Raw genomic sequence first — 26,400 nt, forward strand, 5'->3', positions numbered from 1 at the left:
CCCTCTACCACCCACCCTGCTCAAGTCATCATAGACCTACACCCTGGGCTTTGCTTTTATGTGCTGTGGGCCTCAGACAGGTCTTTCAGACTACCTTAGCCTCAGTTTATTCCTTTGCAAAATATTTCTCCTAAAGCCTAGTTTGCAATGTCCATAACAATGCTTTGAAAACAGCTAGAAGCCAGTTAGAACTCTTAAGAGCCGTTTTCTCAAACTAATGAGAGTTGCTTGAGGAGAGGCACCAATGGACCCCTGTCCTTGCCTTTGTGCTGAACCTCTTTGGGTCTGGGAATGTGCATTCTGTGGGGTTTGCTCTGTCTTTCCTGGGCCTTAGCCTTGCTGTCATGAATTATCCTATTTGGAGCTCATTCATCTTTCATCCCTGCTTCTGCCCTGTGAGTCTCAGTTTCTATGGTTGACCCTCCCACAGACCCCCAGAGTTCAGAAGCCTACACCCAGCCTTCCCTGCTTTCGTGGTTAGGAAACTCAGCCATTGGAGCTCCCATCTAGTCTCTTAATTGTGGGCATTTATACCTTCAGCTGGGTTTCTTCTAGCTTTGTTTGTCTTTCCACAATGGTTGGGACCAGACCCAGTGCTGAGCCTCAGTTTCCTCCCTTGTGAAATGCACCTGTTTTCAGGGACAGTGGACTGGTTTGAGTTTGTCTCTGGGGCCTCCTTCTGGGGCTGTCTGTAGGACTTCCTGCCTGCCCTAGTCCTGTCCACCGCCTGAAGGTCTTTTCACATGGTGTTCCTGGCCTGGTACTTGCTGTGCCTTCTCTCCCTTTCCTGCACCCACGTGTTATTCGTTACCAGCCTGGGCTCTGAAGGGTGGTAGTATCTCCTGTTTTGCTCATTCCTGTCACTGGGCATGGGCAATCCATAAGTATTTGTTGAATGAGAAGGAAATTATCTGGGGAAAAACTGTCCTACCAAGCCTTTCCACCCACATGTCACATGAAATGACAGGAGCCATCACTCACTCAAGGAAACTGCCATGTGCCTGTTTGAATCATCTGTCATCCAGGGTGCCTGGGTGGCTCAGTCAGTTAAGCGTCCGACTCTTGATTTCAGCTGAGGTTTCTCACAGTTTGTAAATTTGAGCCCCGCATCAGGCTCTGTGCTGTGCATCAGGCTCTGTAGCCTCCTTGGGATTCTCTCTCTCTCTCTCTCTCTCTCTCTCTCTTTGCCTGCTCTCTCTCTCAAAATAAACTTAAAAAAAAAAATCATCTGGCATCCCCTCAGCCCTCATGGTGATGCTGGGCCTGTAAGCAGGGAAGACAATGATAATCTTTCTTTCTCCCTGCTAACACCAGCTGAAATATGCATCCCTAAGAACCTAGGGGCCTACTCCCCTGATCCTTACCTAAGCTGAATGTTGGGAAGGGAGCTCCCCTGGGTGGGACCTTCATCTCATTGCTGCACAGGGAGGCAGCTCTGGGCTGAATATATGCAGGTGGATTATCTAGATGGGCTCTAGGATACTGTGAGAGGAAACTAGGTTGCTAGTGCTGACCTGGCAGGCTCCTGGGCAGGGCTGAAGCAAGGTTAGCATTGGGTGTGCCTGTCAGACCTGGATGAGTCACTGTGAGCAGGAGTCTGTCCCTTGCTCCTTGGTATTTCCCATTCCATGTAGATCTTGAGTGTCCAGATACAGAAGTCTGCCCAGAAGTTTCCTCTATATGGTGGCCTTTTGGGCAGGCCCATTCACGGGAGCCAGTTTTCCACCCCACCCCCCAAAACATCCATCACAGCAAAGTGTCTGGGGTCTGTGGGTACCCAGACCCAAGAAAGATGTTCAGTGTTCCCAGGCTCCTTGTCAGCAGGCCCTGAATTGGTTGAGCAGTGCAGAGGGAGGGCACGGGAAAGGGACATCCAGCGCTCTGTTCCAGGCATCATTCCCTCCCTGCATTGGGTTGGCTGAGGGCCCGCAGCTGCATGTTTGTTCTTGGCCCTCGACTGTGACCGAGTTACTCCCTACCAAAGAATGGACTATGCCCATACCATGGAAATCACCTGTGTTCAGCTTACTGAGCCTTGAGAACTATGCAATTCACTCCGGCTGATAGAGGGACCTCTGCCAGGAGCCCAGGCCAGTGCCAAGGGCTGGGTCAGGCCTGCCCCTTTGCACACAATGGCCTGGGTCCCTCCCCCATCCCCAGCCTCTTGCCTCCCATCTGTGGGGCAAGCCCTGAGGCCGCATGTCTCACTGCCTGTCTCTAAGGTGCGTGCTCTCACTCCTGTCCTATCCCTGGAGCAGAGGGTGGTGTCACCCCATGCCTTGGCCCTCAGGACCCTTTGGCTGCTTCTCCCATTCACCCTGGGACCTCTTTCCATATTGGCCACCTCCAAAGAGCTCCGCAGAAGGAACACAAGGGAATTAAAAGGGAGCTTTCCCCCACAGAAGCTTTTGGAGACTTATTAAGCCCTGTTTATGAAGGTCTAGGGCCATTTATGGGACACCCTCCTCAGCCACCCATGCCTCTTTGCTCCAGAGCAGCCAGAGAATTTCTATAGAGGAGGGTCTTAGGGGTGGCAGATGAGGGTCAGGAAAACTTGTGTGCCACTGTTTTTTACTTAAAGTATACATTACTGATTTTAAAAAAGGGGAAGTTTTCTAAAGGTGCTTTTATTCACACATTGTGTGAAATGGAGAGAAGCGTCAAAGCCATAGAATTGTATGTTTAAAATTTGTGTTTAGCATGCCCTTGAGGAAAGGGCAGCTGGAGATGGGAAGGTGGCCAGGCCTTCTACCCAGGCCACCCCTCGGTCCTGCCACCTCCTTGCCCCACCTCCTTCTTCCTCCACCACGACCCTCTCAGCCTCGTCCTTGGTCCGGCTTTGTAAGATGATGATGTTTATACTCTGCCAAGTGCTTTTGTACTGTTTGTCTCGGATAATCCTTCAGCCGCTCTGGGAGGTCCTGGAAACTGCTACTGATTCTTACTCTTCCAATGGCTAATTCTGGACTTATCAAGGAGCTCTGTGGAATCCCCACATTTCTAGATCCCCACGGTGTTCCATCCAAAGTGCATTTTTCCCTTTACATCAGCCAGGACTGACCCCTTCAGTCACCCCCAGTGACGTTGCCGTTGGTGAGGTCTCTGAGTTCCTCCTCTCTGGGACCTCCTTCCTGTGCTGAACACATTGTTCAGGCAGTGGCCATGTGTTTTCTCATCAGCCAGTCTTTCCATCCCTGATGCTTTTTTTTTTTTAAAGTAAAAATCAACCCACATTTTTTATTCTGCAAAGTCAGGTTGCAGGGGAACAACCTGAGAGGTCCCTGCTGATTGGGGTCTTCTGGAGGGGAGGGTGGCCTTAGTGCCCCTGCTATTTAGGCTGTCAAGGTGGAGCCGCACTTGGGGACGAGTAGTGGGAGCCTCTCCCTGATGTTTGGCAGCCTCTGCTGCTGACCCCTGCCTTCTACCACTTTTGCCCCAAGGCCCTCTTTTAGGCATCCCTCCCAGGCCACAGCTGGCTGGCCCTGGACCTGCAGCTGCCTCAGGGTGCTGTGGCGGCCCTGGAGAGCTCTTTCAGCCTTCTCAGAAGGGCGGGGGGGTGGTGCTGCGCAGTGAGCATAGTGGTTAAGAAGAGTGATCTTGGAGTGACCTCAGGCAAGTTTCTTAACCTTTGAAGCCTCATTTTCCTCATTTGTAAAATGAGATTAATACTAGTTCTTCTTCACGGGGGTGGTGGTTAAGGTTAAATGGGGCTAGCCATGTCAAGGGCTTGGCACTATGCCGGACACCTGCTAAGGCTCAAATTAGGAGTGTTTATTAATATCCTGTGGGGGCATTGCTTGGCCTCTGGAATCCAGGATCTGAGAGTCTCCAAGTAACCACCTGTTGCCTTCTCTCTATTCAGGGTATCAAGAAACCATTCACTGAGGTCATCCGTGCCAACATTGGGGATGCCCAGGCCATGGGCCAGCAGCCAATAACCTTCCTCCGACAGGTAAGCTGGCCCTCAGGAGCAGAAGCTGCTGGGAGAGCAAGGAACTAGAGACTGGTAGAGCCAGCCCATTTCTCTGATGTCCCCTGGGTCTCTCCTTCAACCTCTTCTCCTTCCAAAGTTGTCTAGAATTCCTAGACTCATTTTGGGGTTACTCTAGTGTACAAGACTCCCAGGCATGCCTTTCCATGGTCCATGGTCTTGGATACTGAATTTGGAGCTTGGTTGATGAGGGCATCAGAGAGGCAGCCTGGAGAGGTAGAGTCCCAATGGGCTGGGAGGTGGTATGTGGGAGTCCAGATACAGCTTCCCAAGTGAGACACCCCGAGTTTAAGTGTTAACTCTGCCATTTACCAGCTGTGTGGCTTTGAGCAAGTGGAGATCACCAGAGCATTGCCTTGGAGCACAGCTGGGGGCCTCAGTGCAATGATGAGTGTAAAACGCTCATCCCTAGCCCAGCAGGAGAGTGTGGGGTTGGTGATCACTGTCAGCTGCTGCTCTCCTGGCTGCCTTGCTGATGTGACCCAGCTTGCTCCTGAGGTCTCCGGGAGACAGGTTTTAATGTTTCAGTTTGAGCACCAACCACAAGGATGCTGCATGAGCTCAAATTGTGGGATTGATGGGCTGGAGGGGTAAAAATAGGGTGTGAGAATGCCATAGGGCCTCCTGAACAGAGACTGGAGACCAGCTGTGATGAAAGCTGTTTCCTAGAGGAGAATTGGGGCCCTTTTTGGAGCAAAATATGGTCCTTGTGTGGTTAAGGTTCACAGGGTCAGGCAGGCAGGGAAGCTGAGCACTGAAGTCCCCAGTTCTTTTCTCAGCCTGTGTCTCCTGCTGCAGGGGGCGATACAGGGAGGGGCGACCCTGCCCAGCTCTTGGTGGAGGGGTGTGGGGGTGCTGGGGGACCTTAGCTCAGGGAGCACACATAGGGTATGAGGAAAAGAACCGAGGCTGACACTGACCTGAAGGACATCCATTGGCCTCCCCTGCTGTGGCCACTGCTGCTAACCTCAGGAGCATGCCAGCTGACTGTGAATATAAGAGACCCCAAACTGGGCCCAAGATGGAGAAATGGATCAGACCAAATAGAGCAGCTCAGCCAGGGAAGTGGAGGCAGGAGGAGGCTGGGGGGCCCTGGTTGTCCTGGAATCATGCAGCTTTGAAGGGGAGAGGCAAAAGATGTTCCCCACACATGTCTGGGACTCTGGGCATGAAGAGGCTCCTGTTGCCTCAACCTTTCTGTCTGGCTGACATGCTCCCAAATCCTGCTCTGCCTTGGCAAGCCCAGCCTCTCCTACCTGATGCTGGCCTCCTGCAGCCTTCACTCATCTCCTTTCTTCTTCACAAGTGCCCCTGGGAGGAGGGCTGGGTCACTGCCCTTGTACAAATGAAGAAGAATGAGGCTCCAAGAAGCCAGCACCTGCCTGAAGTCTCCCAGCTGGGGTCAGAGCTATGAGCACCCTCCTCCCCTTAGTGGTCCTGGCACAGTTCCTAAGCTGCCAGCTTAGACTTGCCCAGTGAGCTGGGGTTTACCAGCACTTTTGCAAACATTTCCTTGATTAATCCTCTTAATTTGTGAAGTTAGGGTGATTTTCTCTGTTATAGAGATGAGAAAGCTGACCGGCTTTCAATTCTGGCCAGGAAAGGGGATGATGGTGAGAAAGGGGGAGGGGGCCTGGGGCACGGGGATCAGGGCCAGTCAGTCTGTGAGTTAGGAAGAGGTCTATGTTCCTGTCAGTTGGGGCTTACCTGCTTGCTCAGTTCTTGCCCCTTCTCAGGAGCCCCCTGGTGTGTGGACTACTGTCCTGTTTGGAAGAGTTGGTGCCAGGGACTGAGTAACAGGCTCATTCTGTCTCATGGATCCTCTTCTGGAAGACCCCGTATGGGCCCCAAGCCCAGGTCCTGATGTACCCCACCTTTCAGCATGAGAGCCCAGTGTGCTCCTCCCCCACCCGCCCCCAAGCTCCTGCCAGCTGGAACCCTTGTGGAGCACATCTGCCACACATCCCTGAGTTGTCATCTTCGTATCCTGGGGCTCTGGGGTGGGGGTGGGGGTGCTGGGAGCCCAGCCATGCCTCTTTTCCCCCAGGTGATGGCACTCTGTACCTACCCAAACCTGTTGGACAGCCCCAGCTTCCCAGAAGATGCTAAGAAACGAGCCCGGAGGATCCTACAGGCTTGTGGCGGAAACAGCCTGGGTGAGGCCCCCAACTTGCCAGGTCCCAGAGGGTGTGAAATGAAAGTGTGCTCTGAGCATGGGCTTGGGCCCTGACCCTGAATGGAGAGTTATTCATGTGAGTGAGTGTGTGAATGTGCATGGGATGGTGACCTCCAGAGTAAAGGGAAAAATAGTGTTCCTCTTCTTGTCTGTGCTCTGCTAACCTCCTGTTAGCTAGGCAGTGAGGTCAATGCCCTCTTTGGTAAGTCGGGGCACATCAGGTACAAGAGCCTACATTTGCCTGGGTTTTGGTGTTACACCTGGGAGCCAGCTTGGATAGCTGAGCCCTCTGTCAGAGGAGAGAGTTTAACCCAGTGACTGGCTTCACTGACAGGCAGTTGGGTGCAGTGTGTGGCTTTGTCTAGCCTTCTTGCCTGTCTGTGGCCCCTGCCCAGCATCCAGCAAGTGGCAGTCAGTTACGGGGGAAGGGAAGTACTGTGAGATGCCTGTGACCCCTGTTTGGTGGCTTCCTTCCTTCTGGCTGTGCTTCCGCCACCCCAGCCTCTGGTCCTCTCTGCCGGAAGCCCATGTCCAGCCGTTTGCCTCCTTATTGAGGGGGCACACCAGGCACCAGAGGGCTCCATGGAGGGAGGCCCCAGAAGTTGGCCCCTGTACATGTGAAAATGATATTCTCTCTCCCTTTGCTGCTGAGATGGATTTCCAGCCTCTGGCCCTCTGGCTCTTTGTTCTCATCTTATGTTCTTTGTTCTGTTTGTTTTTGCCCCATTCCTTTGCCCAGCACTTACACAGGAGATCCAGCTTTCCTCACTACAGGAAAAACAGTTGTTCTTAGAGCTTTTTTAGGACACGTGCCTAAATGTTCTAGAATGTGGAAGAAGGATTCTTATGGCTTGTTCAGCAGAGGATCAGCTACCTTTGGCCTCTCTGCCATCTCCCTGCCTCTCCCTTCCCTTTTTCTGCTCTTTCCCTTAATTGAGAGCTCTATGCTTGCTTTCCCTGCCGTGGTTACCCCACCAGCCCTCTGTCCAAGTCTGTTACTGTCCTTTTTTTTTTTTAAATGTTTATTTATTTTTGAGAGGGTGGGGAGGGGCAGAGAGAGGGAGACACAGAATCTGAAGCAGGCTCCAGGCTTTGAGCTATCAGCACAGAAACCTAATGCAGGACTCAAACTCATGAACCATGAGATCATGACCTGAGCCGAAGTCAGACGGTTAACTGACTGAGCCACCTAGGTGCCCTGGTCACTGTCCTTAATGGTGTCCTTCTCAGGAAGGGGCCAGCTGCCCCTTGCTTCCTGCCCATCAGCCTGGGTAGGGTGTGGGCCAGCACCTTGTGTGGCAAGGCCTAAACCACAAGCTGGTAGAGAGCTGCCCAATAAGCCCAGAGGCCCGGCCTCCAAGCTCTTTTCCTTCTGCACCCTCTGCCCAGCCCAGAGGACAAAGGCGCTTCTCAAAGACCCCTTGGCCATGGGCCTAAGACTCTTGGAAGCTGCAAGGAGAGAGAGGAGGAGGGAGTGTTTGCCTTCTGTGTGTCTGGTGGGAATGTCTGGGGAAGGGGGAGGAGTTCTTTGTTTCATGTAGGAAACTTCATCAAGTTTTGCAACTCTGTCAGCCAGGCTATGGAAAGGAGTTTGAGAAGCCATGTTCCTGTGAGTCTCCTCTTGGGGTATTGTAGCAAGAAGAAAGTTGGCCTCTGGGGTTTTGGGGACCTGCACTGAGTTTTTTCTGAGGACCTTATGAGGATAGGTGAGGTAGGTGCTCTCTGAGCCCCTCTCCTCATCCTTGAACTAGGAAATACTTTGTACTCATCTCCTAGGCTTGTGAAGAAGGTTGAGATATGTGCTAACCCCCCTTGTCAGGTATGGAGAAGCCCTGTCCCTGGAGGTTGCTACCAGTTCCTGTCCATTGCTGAGGGCAGGGCAGTATCATCAGGGGGTGGTGCTCTGTCACCTAAGCTTTGGGCAGCCTAACAACCTGCCTGCCCATAAGGGTAAAGGAAATAGAAAATGTCAGTACCCAGGGCTACCCTGACCCAAGTGGGGATTATTAAATACACATACAAGGTCTTAAAGCTCACCCGGATGTTTTTATCATGCCCTTTAAAATTACTTCTTACTAGAGTTTCCTTTATTATCTGTTTGACAAGTAATTCCACTCTCAAGTTGTATCTTGGATCTTAGGTAGGATTAAGGTGGAATCTAGCCCTTATCTAGTCCTCCCTGAGCACGCTCTAGGCATTGAGGGACACTGGTGAACCAGGTGAATGGAATTTCCATGCTCACAAAGCTCACTGTCAAATTTGGGAGAAACAAACATTAAAAAGAATTGACAACAAAAAATGTTCTAGTTTTCATGAGTTCTTGGAGAAAGAGCAGAGAGTTATGGGGCTTTAACAAGGGATTCTAATGTCCAGGGAGGGTTTAAGGAGCAAATACCTCTCAAATTCATGTGGAGGGTGAGTAATAGAGAACCTGCAATGCATCAGAAGAAATGGTGTGTGCAAAGGCCCTGAGGTTTAAGAACTGGGTGATCAAGTGAAGAGGTCTGGATGGGGCGGTATGTGATGGGGCTGGGAAGTTTGGTAGTGGTGATGGTGCCAGTTTGTAGGCCATGGGAGGCAGGTTGCCATCAGCCTGAGGGCAGTGGGTCCCAAGCTGGGGTAGACCAGGCAGGGGGATAGGTGCTGTAGCAGAGATGCACAGAAGAATCCGGCCCCTGCCCTCAGGGAACTTATATTCAAGATGGGGAGGCAGGGCTTCGTAAATAACTGGAGAAATTGCAGGTCAGGAGAGAGGCTGGGGGTGGGGCAGTATCTTTATGACAGGCCCCCTGGAGAGAGACTAGATTAGAGCTTTGAAGGACTAGTGTGGTTTGGAGCATAACAGAAAAGTTAAAGGAAAAGGGTTGGAAGGTCATGGCCTACTGGAACAGGGCATTTGCGGGTGGCAGAAGGCCTGGGAATTCAAGGAAGTGGATGAACTAGAGGCAAGAAGGAAGGGAGGCTTCATCCCATGGCGAATGGCCCATGGAGTGAAGAGAGCATTGAGAGAAGGCTTAGGAAAATAGGGAGCCCTAGCAAGTTTCTGAGGATGGGAGTTCAGCAATAAGTAAGTCACTCAGTAGAGGGAGAATTCTCTAACACCAGCATTTGTACTTCCCCACTGTTTTAATTTACAAAATATTTCAAATGCAACAGAATACCCAAAGTAATGTAACAAAAGACTTTATACCTACCACCCAGATTTGATACATGTTAATGTTTGCCTTGTGAACTTTAGAGAATTGGCCCAGCCTCCCCTCTTTTCCCCCTCCATTTTATAGCTTGTCAGAGGGGAAGTGTGAGCCAGTTTCACACAGAGGCTGAGGCAGAGCCTGCCTGGCCTTCTTCAGCAGAGCCTCCAGGGTGCAGGGCCTGGACTGATATCCACTGAGGCCCAAAGAAGCCCCATCCTGCCTCCTGGTGGTGGTTTTGCAGTAGACTTAGAAGGAATAGGCTGGTTCTTCTTAAATGTGGTATAAAATGTAAATGGTATCAAAGGATATAGAATGAAAACTCTGCCTCCCACCTCTGACCCCCAGCCTCCTCTTCACTTCCCCAGAGAGTTCAGCTCACCATTTTGAGACTCCTACCAGATCTTGTGCATGTGCAGCTACCTATTTCCAAATTCATTCTAAAAACATAGTGGCTTGACCTAAAAAAAAAAAAAAAGAAAAAGAAAAACCCAACAAACTCTTTATTTGAAGTATAGCAAACCTATAGTAAAATGCACAAATATTAATGTAAAGCTCAAATAGTTTTTGCACATGTACACACCTGTGTAACCCCCACCCAGATCAAGACATTGAACGTTTCCAGTGCTGCAGAAGGCTCCTTTGTGCCCCCTTGGCAGTCATACCACCCCCCCCCACCCCCCAGAGTGGTCACCACTGTTCTTCTACCTTCCAGCACCGGAAATTAGTTTTGCCTGTTTTTGAACTAAATGTAAATGGTAGTCTGGATTTTAATCCAAATGATAGCCTAAGGATATTGTTGACATGGGTGGGGGTAGGGGAGTCATGCCCAGCAGCCCCAGGGATCTGTGGTTAGTACCGATCAGGGCTCTGGACTCCTGGGGCTGGCAGCTGGTGCCATTTTGGGTTGACCCATTCTTCCAGGTTCTGTGGAACTGTGTGTAGGCAGAGGTGATAAAGACATAGCAAGCCCAGCTGTAATGATTTATACTATTGTAGAATGTATATAAATCCCACAAGGGTGGATAAAACAGGTATGGGCACATTTAACTGATTGGAAGCCAGGGCCTAGAATAATGCTTGACATATAATGGGTTCTCAGTGAATACTGAGTGGATGAATGGGGGGGGGGGGGTAGATTAACAAATATGCAGGTGGATGGATGGCAGGTGGATGGTTGGATGAGAGGGTGGGTGGATGAAGCCCGGATAGGTGATTAAACAGCTTGCCACCATTCCACAGCCTAGAGTAGTGGGAGTTGGGTCCCTTCCAAGACCTTCCCAACCCCACCCTAGCTAATTATATAGATTTCACTGACTCCATAGCACCAGTTACCATGCCTCTCTAGTCACTGTCTTGTTTGCTGTCTTGCAGGCTCTTACAGTGCTAGCCAGGGCGTCAATTGCATCCGTGAAGACGTGGCTGCCTACATTACCAGGAGAGATGGCGGTGTGCCTGCAGACCCAGACAACATTTACCTGACCACTGGTGCCAGTGATGGCATTTCTGTACGTGTTATCTAATATTCACCCATGTGAAGAATAGCCTTGCATGCTAGGGCTAAGCGTGTGAGCCTACCAGCAGGGGGATGGGCCTGGGAGGGAGGGGTTGGCTACTCTCTGGTTCCTGCTGTGTCCCCCATCCTGCTGTCCTTACCCCATTCAGTCATCTTGAAGCTGGATATTCCTGCAGCCTTGGTTTCCCTCCAGAGTGCACACCTGCAGATCCAGCTGGAGAAGAGCCATGGACACTCAAGGGTGCATTAGCCTTTCTCTCACTTAGTACATACTGGTGTTCCTTCTCTGCCAAACACTGTACCAGGTGCTGGGGAGATGGTGGCAACCAAACACGTTTGGCCTCTGTTTACATACTCGTGTTGGATCAGACTAGCCTTCATATCAAATAAATGTCTCATCACACGCTTTCAGTTTCTCTTCTGAGTGAACAGGACAAAATGCTACAGGAGGGGCAGCAGGTGGCAGGGGTGGCTGTCTGGGGGCAGAAATGTTTCTACGAGGATGGCTGAGCAGAGATCTGGAGGATATGTAGGTGTGAATAGGGGAGGCAGGGGTCAGCGTGTGTTTGGGACAGAAGGTCAACATGTGCAGAGGCTGTGAGCTGGAAGGAGGCTTTGTGTGTGGAAATGGAGAGATGAAGTGAATGAGCACCTGTAGCAAGGGCCAGTTTCCAGAAATGGGCTAGGGAGGCAACTGGAGCCTGAGTCCTATAGGGCTTTTGTGGCCATGTGAGGATTTAGGTCATTGTCCTAATAACAATGTCCATTGAAGGATTTGAAGGTGAGGGGAGTGATGTAAGGACATGGAGATAATTAGATTTGTGTTAAGTTTTAACTTTGGCAGGGAAGGGGCATGATTGGGATGAGGAGGACTAGGAGGGGGAAGAGGTGACTTGGGCTGCGGGTCAGCTGTGGATGGAGTGAAGAGGGGCTGGTATTAAAGTGTGCTTAGCAGAAGGGGCCTGAAGTCCTGGGTCTGAGGGACCTGTGGTCCATTCCCATGTAGCATGCCTCTTCCTGTGCCTAATCAGTGCTAGGCGCCTTCAGTTCACTTATTTTCCCTCCTCAGGGAGTGTGTGCTGATCTTTCTTTTAAACGGTTATCTTTGTTGACCTCCAAGGCTCTTGTTTCTAATGTTTACTGAGTGCTTTCATCCTTTCCCAAAAGCTTTCAGATGCTTTAAACTCTTACTGGAGACCGTGAGGAAACAGGCCCAGTAACGTTAAGTGGTCTGCAGGCTTTAAGTCAGCCTCTTGTGGAATTTGGGATTCGAGTGTTGAGGCTCAGGTCTTCAACCGCAGCATATTCCATTGTGTTCTGTTGTCAGAGCCCCTTGTAATTCCCAGAGAAACCCACATACACGCAGAGGTCCTGGAGCAGGGGAGGGAGGTGTCTTCAAGATTTAGGGAAAAGAATCAAGTTGTTGAGCTTAATTTGGTGGCATTCTTGCAGCAAGGAACTGAGCCTGTGTGTAAGGTGGGGGCTCTGACAGAAGAGGGTTTCTTATGAACTACTGCCATGTCCACACCTCACATGACCTGGTTTCTCAGGAGTCCTGCAAACCTTGAGCCCACACAGCTGTGGAGACAACCAGGTTGAAGCACCACCTGCTGATAGTAGATGGGTATTTTCTCCCAGTTTGACAATCCTTTCTTTGTTCAGGGGTCTGTCCAACCTTGGACAATGGTAATTACTAACAAGACAGATTTCCACTGCCCATCCCCACCAGGACAGACGGAATGAGCTTAAGGGCTGAGGTCAGAATATTATTCCGAGACGGCCAGTTTGTAGACCACTGCTTTAGAAGACCTCTTTAAAAAGTAGAAGCATTGAGTCTTTTAACTACTGTGCTGAGAACGTTAAAGCATTTCATTTTGCTTATTCCTCATAGCAGACCTCATTTTACACATGGAGAAAGTGAGGCTCAGGGAAGCCAAGGGGCTCATGTGGGCTGCACTGCAGGCAGGCAGCAGGGTGGCTGGTGAAAGGCTAGAGGTGGGGCCTCCCGGAGTATCTGCCTGGCAGCCCCCAAAGGGTGCAGGGTGGCAGTATTCTTGGAAGACATGGCTTCTCTATTGCAGACAATCCTGAAGATCCTGGTCTCCGGGGGCGGCAAGTCACGGACTGGCGTCATGATCCCCATCCCACAATACCCCCTCTACTCGGCTGTCATTTCTGAGCTCGATGCCATCCAGGTGAATTATTACCTGGATGAGGAGAACTGCTGGGCCCTAAATGTGAATGAGCTCCGGCGGGCTGTGCAGGAGGCCAAAGACCACTGTGACCCCAAGGTGCTGTGCATCATCAACCCCGGGAACCCCACAGGTCTGTGCTTCGCTTCGCCACTTTATTGGGGAGTAGGGGCAGGGCAGCCGGTGTACTACAGGTCTGGACACGAAAGAGTTAAATAATGTGACGTTCTCTTTGCTCCCCTTTCCCAATCTATTTCCAGATTTGTTAACATAAAGCTATAAAATCTGCCACGGGCCACCGTAGGAGATGAGCAAATGCGGGCATATGTTTTGGACAGGGTTGCATTATTATTAAGACCAGTTTTTTGGGTTTTGTTTTCTTTCTCCCATTCTTACATTTGCAAAGAATCTCCTTGAGGTTACTTACAACCCATCACCATTAATCATAGGCCTCATTTTACCTTTACTCCTAGTTGTTTTTCTGAACCAGTTTTCAGAATGCTGGTGTGTGCGTTTTTTTCTTTAACACAGCGTTACTGTGTACTTTGAGACCTGGAAAGGAAATGCCATATTAAAAACAAAAGCAAACAAACTGAAAAAACCTGTTTCCAGAAGTTGAAAAGCACGCCTAATTTTGCATATTTTTCTTTAAAAGAAACAAAAAAAGTCCAGCCCTGCATGTTTGGATCTTTCTGGGCTGCTGGCTTCATTTGCCCCCAGTGCTATTTGGATGCTGAGAACAAGGGCTCCTCTTTCCTCCTTTGTTGAGATAAATTGGGTCAGGGCCAAAACGCGTTGGAGTTGATTGTGGAATCTGCTTCTTTGGAACACTAAATGATGCTTCAATCAGCTGAAAGCACCACTTGAATTCCTGAGTGCAGAAAATGGGTGCGCCTGGCTGTAACACTCATTTATTTACATCAGCTCCCTGGGGGTAGGAATGCAGATTCTAGCTCTAATGCAATAGGAAAATGACTACAGCTGGGTTCTCAATCCTGGTTGCACATTAGAATCACAAAAGGAGCTTTTAAAAATGCCAAAGTCATGGCTGCATCCCAGAATCTCTGGGGATCCGGCCCAGGCATCAATATTCCCCACAGCTGATGATGAGAACCACCACGTTAGGACAGTGGTTCTCAGACTTAAGCTTGTTAAAAAGCAAACTGCTGGACCCCGCTCCAAGAGATTCTGATGTAATTAGGCTAAATTGGGGCATGAGAGTTTGTATTTCTAATGAGCTCCCAGGTGATGCTGTTGCTGCTGGTCCCAACTTGAAGTAACAGTTCCTACATCTTGGGAAATACTGTGTATACCTAGTTTATATTAGAGGGTTGGTAACTTTTAAGGCCAGGTGTTTATGCATATCTTTTCACCTGGTTTTCTGGGAAGAAATAATTGCATCAGAGACTTTACTATTTTAGGTAAAGGGATCATGGGAGTGTATATTAATATGAGTAATTTTTAGAATAACTGTAAGTGGGCAGAGGCTGGTGTTGCTTTCTGGGGTCTGAAATGTGTGAAAATTGGTGAGCTCTTGGAAGATGGGGGATGAAAAATAAAAACTCCCTGTGATGGCCATATATCTTGTCTGGACCACACACTGACCACTTGGGCTAAAAGGTGTCAAAATGGACTGGGATATTAAACCAGGCCTCTGGGTTCTAAGATAGAAACCCAGCTCAAGATTGCAATTGGGTCATAGAACTGTAAAGTCCAGGGGTGAAGGAGCACACCTGAATCAGCATCATTGTCATAGGAACCTCGGTCCATTTCCCAGGTCTCCGTTGGAGTCCTTCTCAGGAAGGATCTGTCCTTGGTGTGACCTTCAGCAGCTCCAGCCATGGCCCACCAGCTGAGCAACCTCAGCAGAGAGCCTCACCCATAGTTTTAACAAAAATTCCAGGCCAGACTCTCTTTGGCCCAGCTTAGGTCATCTGCCCATTCCTGCACCAGTCAAATCACCAAGACTGTGGCCAGGTCTGTGTCCCTTGGCCCTGCTGGAGTGCAAAGAGAAGCAGTTCCCCATAGAATAGCTGAGCTCTGTCACTCAAAGGAAGGAAGGACACTGGACAAACAAAGCAACAGATTTTCTCTTTGGGTTGTGGGAAATTTCCTTTGGCCTGGCCTCTGGGTGAGAGGCACTTGGAAGACCCCTCTCCAGCCTTCTGTGTCAAAGCCATCCCTTCTATGAGGTGGTCTCATATCTCCCCCTGCTGGGCACAGCTGTGCCTTGGCCTTCTAAAGCCATTTATGACTGTCCCTTCTACAACACTGTATGTATTTGTCCACCCATTGGCTTAGAGGCATGTTCTGAGTGACTCCCAGACACTGGAGAGAAATAAGCTCTGTCCTTATCCTCAGGGTTGCGTTGCACACATCAGTGGAATTATTTACATATAGTGTGTCTGTTCCCTCTATTGAGCTGCAGGCTTTCTGAGGCCATGGTCCTTGTTTACTTCCTTTTTGCACTCTCCTTGGCATTATATGCACATGGTTTTGATATTCTTGCTGCTCAAATCTTTGCTTGCATTCTAACAGGATAGTTTGTGGTATCAGAGGCATGGAAGGGCAAGCCCAGTAGGGTTTGCAGGCAGACTCAGCCCCCTGGGGAGCCAGCACCTGGCTGTCAGTGGGAAGAGTAGTTGGTTCCTTGTAGAATCCCGGGCTGTCTCCTTTCCAGAATCCCAGAACCCTGAACTTCAGAGGAAGCCTGGTTTGGTGCTTGCTTGGCAAGAAAAAGCTGGACCTTTCACAAAGGAATTGAGCTTTAGTAAAATAATTGGTTCATTGCTTAGATAGTTCAAAGCCGAGATCCTGGCTGAATCATACTGTGCTCTTATAAGATATATCTATTTTTTTCCATACATGTCCTTGATATTTTCACACAGAGAAGACTATAGGTATTTTTATTTTTAACAAAAAGGTAACGTATTCTATGTATATAAATAGTACCTGTGCATACATATACACATACGTACAGAGTTATATGTGATATGCATAGAGACACATACATATACGTCTTTAAAAATGCTGTTTCTTTACTAAGTCAGTAAGTATTCTGACTTACGGGGATTCTGGGTGTTTTTCTGGAAGGTATGTGAGCACCGCTGATACCCCCAGTGCCACACCCATAGCAGGTCTCAGGAAACACTGGGGAAAGTTTCCATTTCCATCTTGCTGCATTTGTTTCTTCCCCGTCTAAGCCCATGGCATTTCTGGTGACCTGGTAGAGTAATATTTTGCTATTTGTGCTCATTTCTGTTAAACGGGTGCTGATTATTTCCACTGTTTGTGTTGAGTCAAGTTGCTCAAGGGTAGACCTTAAAAGGGAAGACTGCTGAGTGTTCTCCGTCATCATCAGTGATACATACATAACTCCCACATGGCCACGAACAGGAGACACCAGAGCTGGCACACAGGCTTGTTCATTTTGTGCTTACTTTGCAAATATTTACCGAGCACCTGCTGAGTATGGGCTTTGAGGATACCCAATGAGCCATACAGACCATGTCCCTGCCTCATGGAACTTGTGTGTGCCTCTCTGGGAAGTTGTGGTAACTGTCCATCAGCCAGTGTGATTCTCTTCGTCGGTTGCTGTTGGTGTGTGGTAAGGGGGGCTCAGAGATGATTGATTTAACCCCTTCCTGCTCCTTAAGATACTATCCTCCAACACAAACATACCCACGACCCACCCACACACACCTCTCATAAGAATAACAAGAAAGTTGAATGTGAAACACTTCTCCCTCCACATACCTGGCATAAGTGAGTCAGACAGATGGGGCTAAGACTTGGGAGTCCCTAGAGGTTGACTACACCCTATTAGGCACAGCAACTAGGGTGGTCCCTAAGGGTCATGCAGGAACACAGGACACCTGAGTGATTCTGGGTGGGATTCTTGTCCTAGGGACAATTTAAACAGCATTACAAACTGCATTCTGGTTTTGTTGGGGATTTTTTAGGTCAGGTCCAAAGCAGAAAGTGCATAGAAGATGTGATTCACTTTGCCTGGGAAGAGAAGCTCTTTCTTATGGCTGATGAGGTAAGAGTTGCCCAGCTCTCTCCTCCGTGAGGAGTGAGGCTGAGCTTTGTCTTCCAGGGGGAGGGAGCCAGGCCTGACTGTTCTGTACCACAGGGAAATTTCTAGGTGTTGGAGGAGTGATTCTAACCAAGGAGGAGGATGTTAACAACTTGTGAAACTGTGACCTAAATCATCCCTCTATTTGGTTGGATTCTTGATTATAAATTTCAGAAAGTTAACCCAAACCACTTTAAACTTTAAAAGAGGGGCATCTGGGTGGCTCAGTAGGTTAAGCATGTGACTCTTGATTTTGGCTCAGGTCATGATCTCAAGGTTTGTGAGATAGACCCCTGCATTGGGCTTTATGCTGATAGTGGAGCCTGCTTTGGATTCTTTCCCTCCCTCTCTGCCACTGCTCCCCCCTGCCCCTCACCTTCCTGCCTGGTCATGCTCTCTCTCTCTCAGAATAAATAAATAAACTTGAAAAACAACAGTGGGGTAAAGGTGTGGGGCTAAGTTCAGGAACACAAACCATATCCCTCAGATTCACTCTCCTTCCACTTAGGCCTCACAACATTGCTATCTTCCCAGCCTAGAAAGAGAATTTCTTCCTGGTGATTCTAACAAAAGTCTCAGAGTTGAGCCTGAATCACACAGCTTGGGTCACACACCCACTGCTGAACCAATCACTGTGGCTGATGGTTGCAATATGCACATTGACCAGGCCCCATACAAGGGGCAAGCTGTCTTCCCTAAGAGCAGGGACAGTGTTCCCCGAGAGGAAATCAGGGGACTCTCTCTCAGGAAGGGAGAGTGGATGCTGGGTGGACATAATGCTGTGTTCCTGTGCCTCCCGTGCTTCCATATCTACCGTCTCATTTAGTCCTCACTGCAGCCTGTGAAGGGAGGTGGGGAAATTTTAATTAATTTCATGGTTGCCACTCCTTGAACCCCAGTTCTGGAGCCAAGGCTCCCCATTTTTTTCTTGCTTTGCAAGGAAGAAATTCAAGGCCTGTCAGATTCTATTTCACTTCTTCATTTCTGCATGATTCTGGTTAGTGGTAGCTTCTAGCACCCTGGTTTCGTTTCTTTGCTCATTAGCACGCACACACACGCGCGCACACACACACACACACACACATAACTTACCCACTAAATTGTTGCCATGATTAGTAGATGGGCTAAAAATCTTCCTTTCTCTCTCTCTTTTTTAAATTCCAGTAGAGTTAACATACAGGGTTATATTTGTGTCAGGTGTTAAAAATCTTCATTTCTAAAGGAGAGAAGGGGCAGCAGAGTGACTTCGTGCACTGAACTCCTCCCCTTGAGGTCCAGGAAGAGGAGGGCATGAGGAAGTTCATCTCCAAGGGCAGAGGAAGGTGCTTGCCTGCTGAGTGTGCATATGTGGACAGGGAAAAACAAAGCATGTGTGGGTGCCATTCATGTCTACAGTCTAGTGGGAAAGCTGGCAGTGAAATGAATAGAAAAACAGTAGTTCCAAAGGGGGTTGGTGTCGTAAAAAGCCAGGAGAGCAACACGTTCAGCTCTTCAAGTATGGAGGTCAGAGGATAGCTCCATGAACTGCTTCAATTATTTTTTTAAACTTTTTAAATTTTTATTTTTGAGAGAGAGAGAGCGAGCGAGCAGGGGAGGGGCAGAGAGAGGGAGACACAGAATCTGAAGCAGTCTCCAGGCTCTGAGCTGTCAGCACAGAGCCTGACATGGGGCTCGAACTCCTGAACAGTAAGATCATGACCTGAGCCAGTCAGACGCTTCACCGACTGAGCCACAGAGGTGCCCCTGAACTGCTTTCATTATTAATCTTATGGAAAGAAGTAAACATTCAGGGAGGAAACTTGCTTGGGCAAGTAGGAGTCCTGACATTGTCACTGGTCAGATGAGGTAGAAAGGAGATCTGAAAGTTGGGTGGAGGTGAGTGTGGGTGAATGGGAGAAATCAAGTGGGCATACAACTCAAAGCTTTTCTCCTTGCGTGTTCCACAAGCTTCCTTTGGGCACATCTGCCTTATTCCTGGAATGGGCTTTGTAGCACACAGCCTGACTGCAGGTTGACCCTGAGCACCTGTGCCCTTCCTACATGGGCTCAGGCCTCTCGGGGAATATGGGTGACTGTCCCTGTGTCCCTGTTCCCCCAGGTGTACCAGGACAATGTGTACTCTCCGGACTGCAAATTCCACTCCTTTAAGAAGGTGCTTTATGAGATGGGGCCTGAGTACTCCAGCAACGTGGAGCTCGCCTCCTTCCACTCTACCTCCAAGGGCTACATGGGCGAGTATGTTGGCCCCCACCTTCTTCCCACTGCCTCTGGGCCTGCCCCATACCAGATCCCCTCTGCCCTGCCCCACACTCAACCTGGACAGAGAAGGCCGCCTTTATCTATGGCCTCTGCTGACCTTAGAATCAGGAGACAGGCCACATCTCCCCAAAGGGAAGCCCTGTGATGTGAGGACAGCAGGACAGCCTTGTGCAGAGGCTCATATAAAATAAGGTCATGCTTGAAAGAAACCTGACTGCAATAAACAATGCAAATGAAAGCAGGACCTACAGCAGCTTCCAACACTAGTGTTTTCTGCCAGCCCGGTTACTGTTGCTCCAACATTGACTGAAATCTGAGGGGCCGGAGAAGGCAGGTTGAGTGGACAGATGGCGTCAGGGCCAAGCTGTATGTGTACCTCACCCTAGCACTGGGGCCAGAGAGTCCACTTCAATCCTGTATTTGTTCATTCAGCTAATACTTTTTGATGACCTTCTCTGAGTCCAATACTGATCTCGGCACTGAGGATACAGCAGTGAGCAAACCACAGCAGTCCCTGCCCTAACAGCTTATGTTCTAGTGAAGAGAGAGGCAGTAGACAAATGAATAAAATCATGTGTCAAGTGGACAAAAATAGAGAAGAAATGGGAATGCGGGTGGTGGGGGTAGAGTCATTGAGGAGGAAAGAGGGAGCTATGCAGGTATCTGAGGGAGGAACATTCTAAGATGAGAGAATAGCATGTGTGAAGGCCCTGAGGCATGCCTGGAATATTCAAGGAGTAGCAAGGAAACTGGAAAAGAGTAAGTGAGGGGGAAAGTAGCAGACATGGAGGCCAAAGAAGTCATAAGAGACCAGATCATCTGGGCTACTTAGGTTATTTTTTACTTTTACTCAGAGTGAGATGGGATCTGTTGGAGGATTATAGCAGAGGCATGAACTCACCTGACTTAAGTTTTACTGGACACTGTCTGGTTGCTGTCTGGTGAGGGCAGGAACAGAGACCAGTCAAGAGGCTGTTATAGCCAGGCAAGGTATATATATGACCGTGGGCCAGGATCGAGATGGGGAGAAGACGCTGAATCCTGGATATATTTGAAGGTAGAGTGGACAGGAGTGGCTTGATGGAGAAGATGATTGTGAGACAGAGGAATCAAGAATGATTCCCAGGCTTTTTATTCAAACAACAGGAAGGATGAAGTAGCTAGCCATCAATGGATGAGGAAGGCTGTGGGTGAAGTAGGTTTGGGGGAAAGATTGGGAGTTGGGTTTTTGACGTGTTGAATTTGCAAATGCTCATTGCATGTCCAGATGGAGATGGATGTGTGAGTCCCCAGCTCAGGGCTGATAGCCAGCTGATTTAAGTTTGGGAGGTTCAGTGAATGAGTTGTTAGATCTCTGAACCTGGACATCTCACAAGGAGCGAGGTAGACCCTAGGTAGACCAGGGACTGGTTTAGGCCCTCACTGCTCCGAAGCTGGGAGAGAAGAGGAGGAACCTGCAGAAGAGAATGAGAAGGAAAGACTAGTGAGTTTACAGCTAAGGGCATTCATCCACCAACTTTGTGGGGGTTCTTTTATGCGCCAGCTGTCAGGTTCTCCCTTGTTAAGCTGAAGGCCGATGGAACCATGAAGCTTGGAGGAATATTTTGTCCAGGTCTATGGAGCTGCATCATGGGGATGATTACCCAGCTGGCTTTATTTGATGTAGGCAGGGGTTAATTTATGCTGGTCTTTCTGGTCTATACCAATAGCAGCGCTTTATCTCTGCTAGACTTTTGTGTGCTATGTAGCTCTTTTTTCTAAACAAGTCTGTTCTCTATTAAGTCTTTTTTCAAACTCAGGTGTTTTTATCACATACTTAGTCGTGTCTCCATCTGTGTTATTGATTATTGTTTTTAACAGTCTGCTGGATATTGGTATCCTGGGTTATGACCTGTAGTCTTCAGATCCTGATTACCTGGGATTAGACTGCTCTTCTCAACTTGGTTTTCTGCTCATCAGCAGAGGATTAAGCAGAAAGTTGTTTCTTTCAGCCTTTGTTATGGGAAACCTTTCTGCAATACTAGAATTTATCTTCTTGCCTTGGAAAGTCCAGTCAAGAGATGAGATGGGAACTGGCCTTTGCCAGTTCAGTTCTGCAGACTAATTCCAGTGGCATTTTAGTGTTTCACTGTGTCAGGTCTTCTGAGGTTGAGGGTGTGGAGTATACAGAGGAAGGTAAGACTAGGTACCCACCTCAGGGAGTCTGCATTTCTGCAGTCTTAGTCTGAACGTTATCTATCACAGTCCAGAGAAGGAGGTACAGCTCCAGAAAGTGTGACTGCTGGGGCAGATTCAGGTTCGAAAGTTTTTGTGTTTTTTTTTTTTGTTTTAACTCATTGCAGATTTCATCTTACTTTCCTGTGATTTCAGTCTATATCAAATATCTATATCAGGATCCTAGTGGTGATGAGTAATGGAAACTAAACTTGAACTGACTTTCACCAAAGAGGTTTTTTTAAAAAAATTAATATCAGTAAAAAGTCTAGGAATCTTTTTTTTTTTATGAAATTTGTTGACAAATTGGTTTCCATACAACACCCAGTGCTCATCCCAAAAGGTGCCCTCCTCAATACCCATCACCCACCCTCTCCTCCCTCCCACCCCCCATCAACCCTCAGTTTGTTCTCAGTTTTTAACAGTCTCTTATGCTTTGGCTCTCTCCCATTCTAACCTCTTTTTTTTTTTTTCCTTCCCCTCCCCCATGGGTTCCTGTTAAGTTTCTCAGGATCCACATAAGAGTGAAACCATATGGTATCTGTCTTTCTCTGTATGGCTTATTTCACTTAGCATCACACTCTCCAGTTCCATCCACGTTGCTAGAAAAGGCCATATTTCATTTTTTCTCATTGCTACGTAATATTCCATTGTGTATATAAACCACAATTTCTTTATCCATTCATCAGTTGATGGACATTTAGGCTCTTTCCATAATTTGGCTGTTGAGAGTGCTGCTGTGAACATTGGGGTACAAGTGGCCCTATGCATCAGTACTCCTGTATCCCTTGGGTAAATTCCTAGCAGTGCTATTGCTGGGTCATAGGGTAGGTCTATTTTTAATTTTCTGAGGAACCTCCACACTGCTTTCCAGAGCGGCTGCACCAATTTGCATTCCTACCAACAGTGCAAAAGGGTTCCCGTTTCTCCACATCCTCTCCAGCATCTATAGTCTCCTGATTTGTTCATTTTGGCCACTCTGACTGGCGTGAGGTGATACCTGAGTGTGGTTTTGATTTGTATTTCCCTGATAAGGAGCGACGCTGAACATCTTTTCATGTGCCTGTTGGCCATCCGGATGTCGTCTTTAGAGAAGTGTCTATTCATGTTTTCTGCCCATTTCTTCACTGGGTTATTTGTTTTTCGGGTGTGGAGTTTGGTGAGCTCTTTATAGATTTTGGATACTAGCCCTTTGTCCGATATGTCATTTGCGAATATCTTTTCCCATTCCGTTGGTTGCCTTTTAGTTTTGTTGGTTGTTTCCTTTGCTGTGCAGAAGCTTTTTATCTTCATAAGGTCCCAGTAATTCACTTTTGCTTTTAATTCCCTTGCCTTTGGGGATGTGTCGAGTAAGAGATTGCTACGGCTGAGGTCAGAGAGGTCTTTTCCTGCTTTCTCCTCTAAGGTTTTGATGGTTTCCTGTCTCACATTTAGGTCCTTTATCCATTTTGAGTTTATTTTTGTGAATGGTGTGAGAAAGTGGTCTAGTTTCAACCTTCTGCATGTTGCTGTCCAGTTCTCCCAGCACCATTTGTTAAAGAGGCTGTCTTTTTTCCATTGGATGTTCTTTCCTGCTTTGTCAAAGATGAGTTGGCCATACGTTTGTGGGTCTAGTTCTGGGGTTTCTATTCTATTCCATTGGTCTATGTGTCTGTTTTTGTGCCAAAGTCTAGGAATCTTAAAGATGTCAGTAGGACTCTGTCCCTGATTTCTTGCTTTGTCTCATTGTCTTTCTCAGCTCTGCTCTCCTGTAGGTTAGCTTTGTTTTCAGAAAGCAGAAAGTTCCAGCAAAAGTCCTCAGACTATGTTCATAAGCTCCAGTGAATCAGGTACCTACCCCTGGAGCCTGTGCAGGCTTGAATCATGTGCCCCTTTAGAACAGGGGCTAGTGTATTAGTTAGGACTCAGGCTAAGTGGCTTTAACAAAGAGGCCCAAAAATATAGTGGCTAAAACAAGTGGATCTCTCTTTGACATAACAGACCAAAGGTAGGGGAAGTCCAGGATAGGCTGTGCTCCACAAGGTCATTCAAGGACTAGGCTGGTAGGACGGCTCTGCCATATCAACATGTGGCATCCATCTCTGGCACTGAGGCTGCTGCTCCAGTGTCTCATTTCTCAGGAAATGGGGGAAAAGAAGGAAAAAGAAGAGCACGTACTTTTTTCTTGTAAGGAAGTGATGTGGAATTTGCTCATGTCACTTCCATTCACCTTCCATTGGGAAGAACTTGGCCACATCTGACCACTCAGCATTAGGAATGGGGATGATTACAGAACATTCTGGCTGACCGGATTGCATTTAATTGAGGCCTCTCTGTGACTGGTGGGTCCTCTCCCCATCTTCAACCTGCAGGTGTGGCTACCGAGGAGGCTACATGGAGGTGATCAACCTGCACCCTGAGATCAAAGGCCAGCTGGTGAAGCTGCTCTCTGTGCGACTGTGCCCGCCAGTGTCCGGGCAGGCTGCCATGGACATCGTTGTGAACCCCCCAGTGCCTGGAGAGGAGTCCTTTGAGCTGTTCCACAGGGTGAGTTGCTGTGTTCTGTAGCCCATCTGCATCCCTGCCACAACAAGGGTCATGGGTATTCATGGTGTATTCAGGATCACCATGGCCAGCCTCTCTCCACACCTCTGATGGGTGCTCGTGGTTCCTCTTGATGCCTAAACCACCCCATGAGGTTCAGTGTGAAAATGTAGTTGGGCTGTGTTCTGAAGTGGAGGACTGTCCATGCATGTGGGTGGGGGACCCCCTACCCCTTCATCCCCTGTGAGCACCATAGATGGGCAGGCATCCCTGGAGGATTCTGTTACTAAACTAAAAAGGAGAAAAGGATGGGTGTGGCATTGGTTCTAGACCATAGGCCTGCCTTTGGCCCAACCAGATGTTCTCACAGCTCAAAGTAATCCAGTTAGACCCTTTCCATTCATTGCAAGTGACAAAAACCCGACTTTAACTAGTCTACACACAAAGGAATTTATGGGGCATGTAACCAAACAGTCAGTTCCCAGCCATTCTAGGCTCACATTTTTTTTTAAATTGTGGTAAAATACACAGAACATAAAATTTACCATTTTAATCATTTTTCACTGAACATAAAATACACTCACATTGTTGTGCACCCATCACCACCATCAATCTCCAGAACCTTTTCCTCATCCCAAACTGAAACTCTATACCTGTTAAACACTAACTCCCCATTTCTCCATCCACCCCCCCCCCCCCAGCCCCTGGTGACTAACCTCTGTTCTACTTTGTCTCTATGAACATGACGACTCTAGGTACTTCATCTAAGTGGAACCATACAGTATTTGTCTTTTGTGACTGGTTTATTTCACTCAGCATAATGTCCTCAAGGTACATCTGTGTTGTAGCATGTGTTAGACTGGGCTTCCTTTGGAAGGCTGAGTAATATTCCACTGTGTGTATAGACCATGTTTCCTTCATTATCAGGCCACAGCTTCCATCCCCTGTTCCAACAGTACTTGCAGAAGTCCTGGACTGACACATGTGCACCTCTGAGCCAGCCAGTGATTTGCTTTGCCTGAGTCACATGCCCTATGCATACCACATGGATTGAAAGTGGCCCCCCAAAATGAAGTGGTTGGGCCATCTCCTAGAAGCATGTTCTAGGGCTCTCTATCCAGGGCCAGGTCCACTCAGACCACTGGGCAGGGACGAGGTTTTCTCATTTTGAGAAATAACCTCCCTCCTGGTAAGAGAATAGAAGCCATGACACAAGTTACCCAGGACCTACCTTTTTCCCAGAACTCCCTGCACTTATGGGCCTCAGGGCCCACAATAGCCTTTTGGGCTGAGCACCCAGAGAAGTTCCTGCAGAGGAATGTGTCACCCACCTCCTTGATTTGCTGTGTTCCTGCACACACAGGCTCGCTTTTTACCAGGCCACCCCATTCCCCCCCACCCCCCTGTTAAAGGGACAGTTTCCAGTAGCTAGAGCCATTCCATGATGCCCAGAGGTGCTGACTCTTGTTTTCTGTGTCTCATCAGGAGAAAGAGTCTGTCCTGGGTAATCTGGCCAAAAAGGCTAAGCTGACAGAAGACCTGTTTAACCAAGTCCCGGGAATTCACTGCAACCCCTTGCAGGGAGCTATGTATGCCTTTCCTCGGATCTTCATCCCCAGCAAAGCCGTGGAAGCAGCTCAGGTTTGGGGTGCTGGGCCGGGGCTCACTGGGTTCGCTTGGAATTGCTGGGTTGGGGGTTGGCTCTTGCCTTGGGGAGCAAAAGTGCTGGTTCTGGAGGCTCGGAATTTTTCGGACCCCTCGGCCAGATGGTGCTTATAGCATAAAGATGATGGGCCCCCGGAGGCCCAGCCCTGCAGCATGCTGTGGTGAAGGGGCAGAGATGAGGTCAGCCCCAGGCGAGTGGTGCTGATCTGGGCTCTGTTACTTCCAGTGTTCTGAAGGCAGGTGCCCAAGCGTGACATGATGCATTTAAAACTGAACCCACGCTGGGGAAGCAGTGACAGCCATCTCTTCTGCACAGTGACTGCCCTAGAGCAGCACTTCTCAGTCCTTGAATGTCAACACAAAATCACCTAGGGACCTTGTTAAAATGCCAGTGATGGTTCAGGAAGTCTGTGAAGGGGCCGAGATTCTGTGTTTGCAACAAGTTTTTAGGCCGTGCCATAGACATCTGCCTACTTTAAGGATCAGAAGCCAGAGCAGTGTTTCTGAAAGTGTTGTCCTTGTGTCCCTTAAACCTCCTCAATACCTTGTTAAACATTCAGAATCTGGGCCTTCCCCCACTCACTCAGACCTGCTG

The 26,400-nt window shown here is 48.6% G+C and overlaps 1 protein-coding gene across 1 annotated transcript in view; it reads left to right on the forward strand.

Moving 5' to 3' along the window:
• The window catches only part of GPT2 (glutamic--pyruvic transaminase 2), a 35,220-nt gene that overhangs the window by 4,202 nt on the left and 4,618 nt on the right, over nt 1-26,400 (forward strand). Inside the window, exons 3-10 of the mRNA XM_043600804.1 lie at nt 3,863-3,952; nt 6,039-6,147; nt 10,733-10,866; nt 12,956-13,199; nt 17,029-17,108; nt 19,243-19,379; nt 23,969-24,143; nt 25,626-25,781. Coding sequence (XP_043456739.1) covers nt 3,863-3,952; nt 6,039-6,147; nt 10,733-10,866; nt 12,956-13,199; nt 17,029-17,108; nt 19,243-19,379; nt 23,969-24,143; nt 25,626-25,781 — 1,125 coding nt within the window. The remainder of the gene's footprint in view (nt 1-3,862; nt 3,953-6,038; nt 6,148-10,732; nt 10,867-12,955; nt 13,200-17,028; nt 17,109-19,242; nt 19,380-23,968; nt 24,144-25,625; nt 25,782-26,400) is intronic.

Source organism: Prionailurus bengalensis, chromosome E2 (genome assembly GCF_016509475.1).
Source record: "Prionailurus bengalensis isolate Pbe53 chromosome E2, Fcat_Pben_1.1_paternal_pri, whole genome shotgun sequence".
NCBI lineage: Eukaryota > Metazoa > Chordata > Mammalia > Carnivora > Felidae > Prionailurus > Prionailurus bengalensis.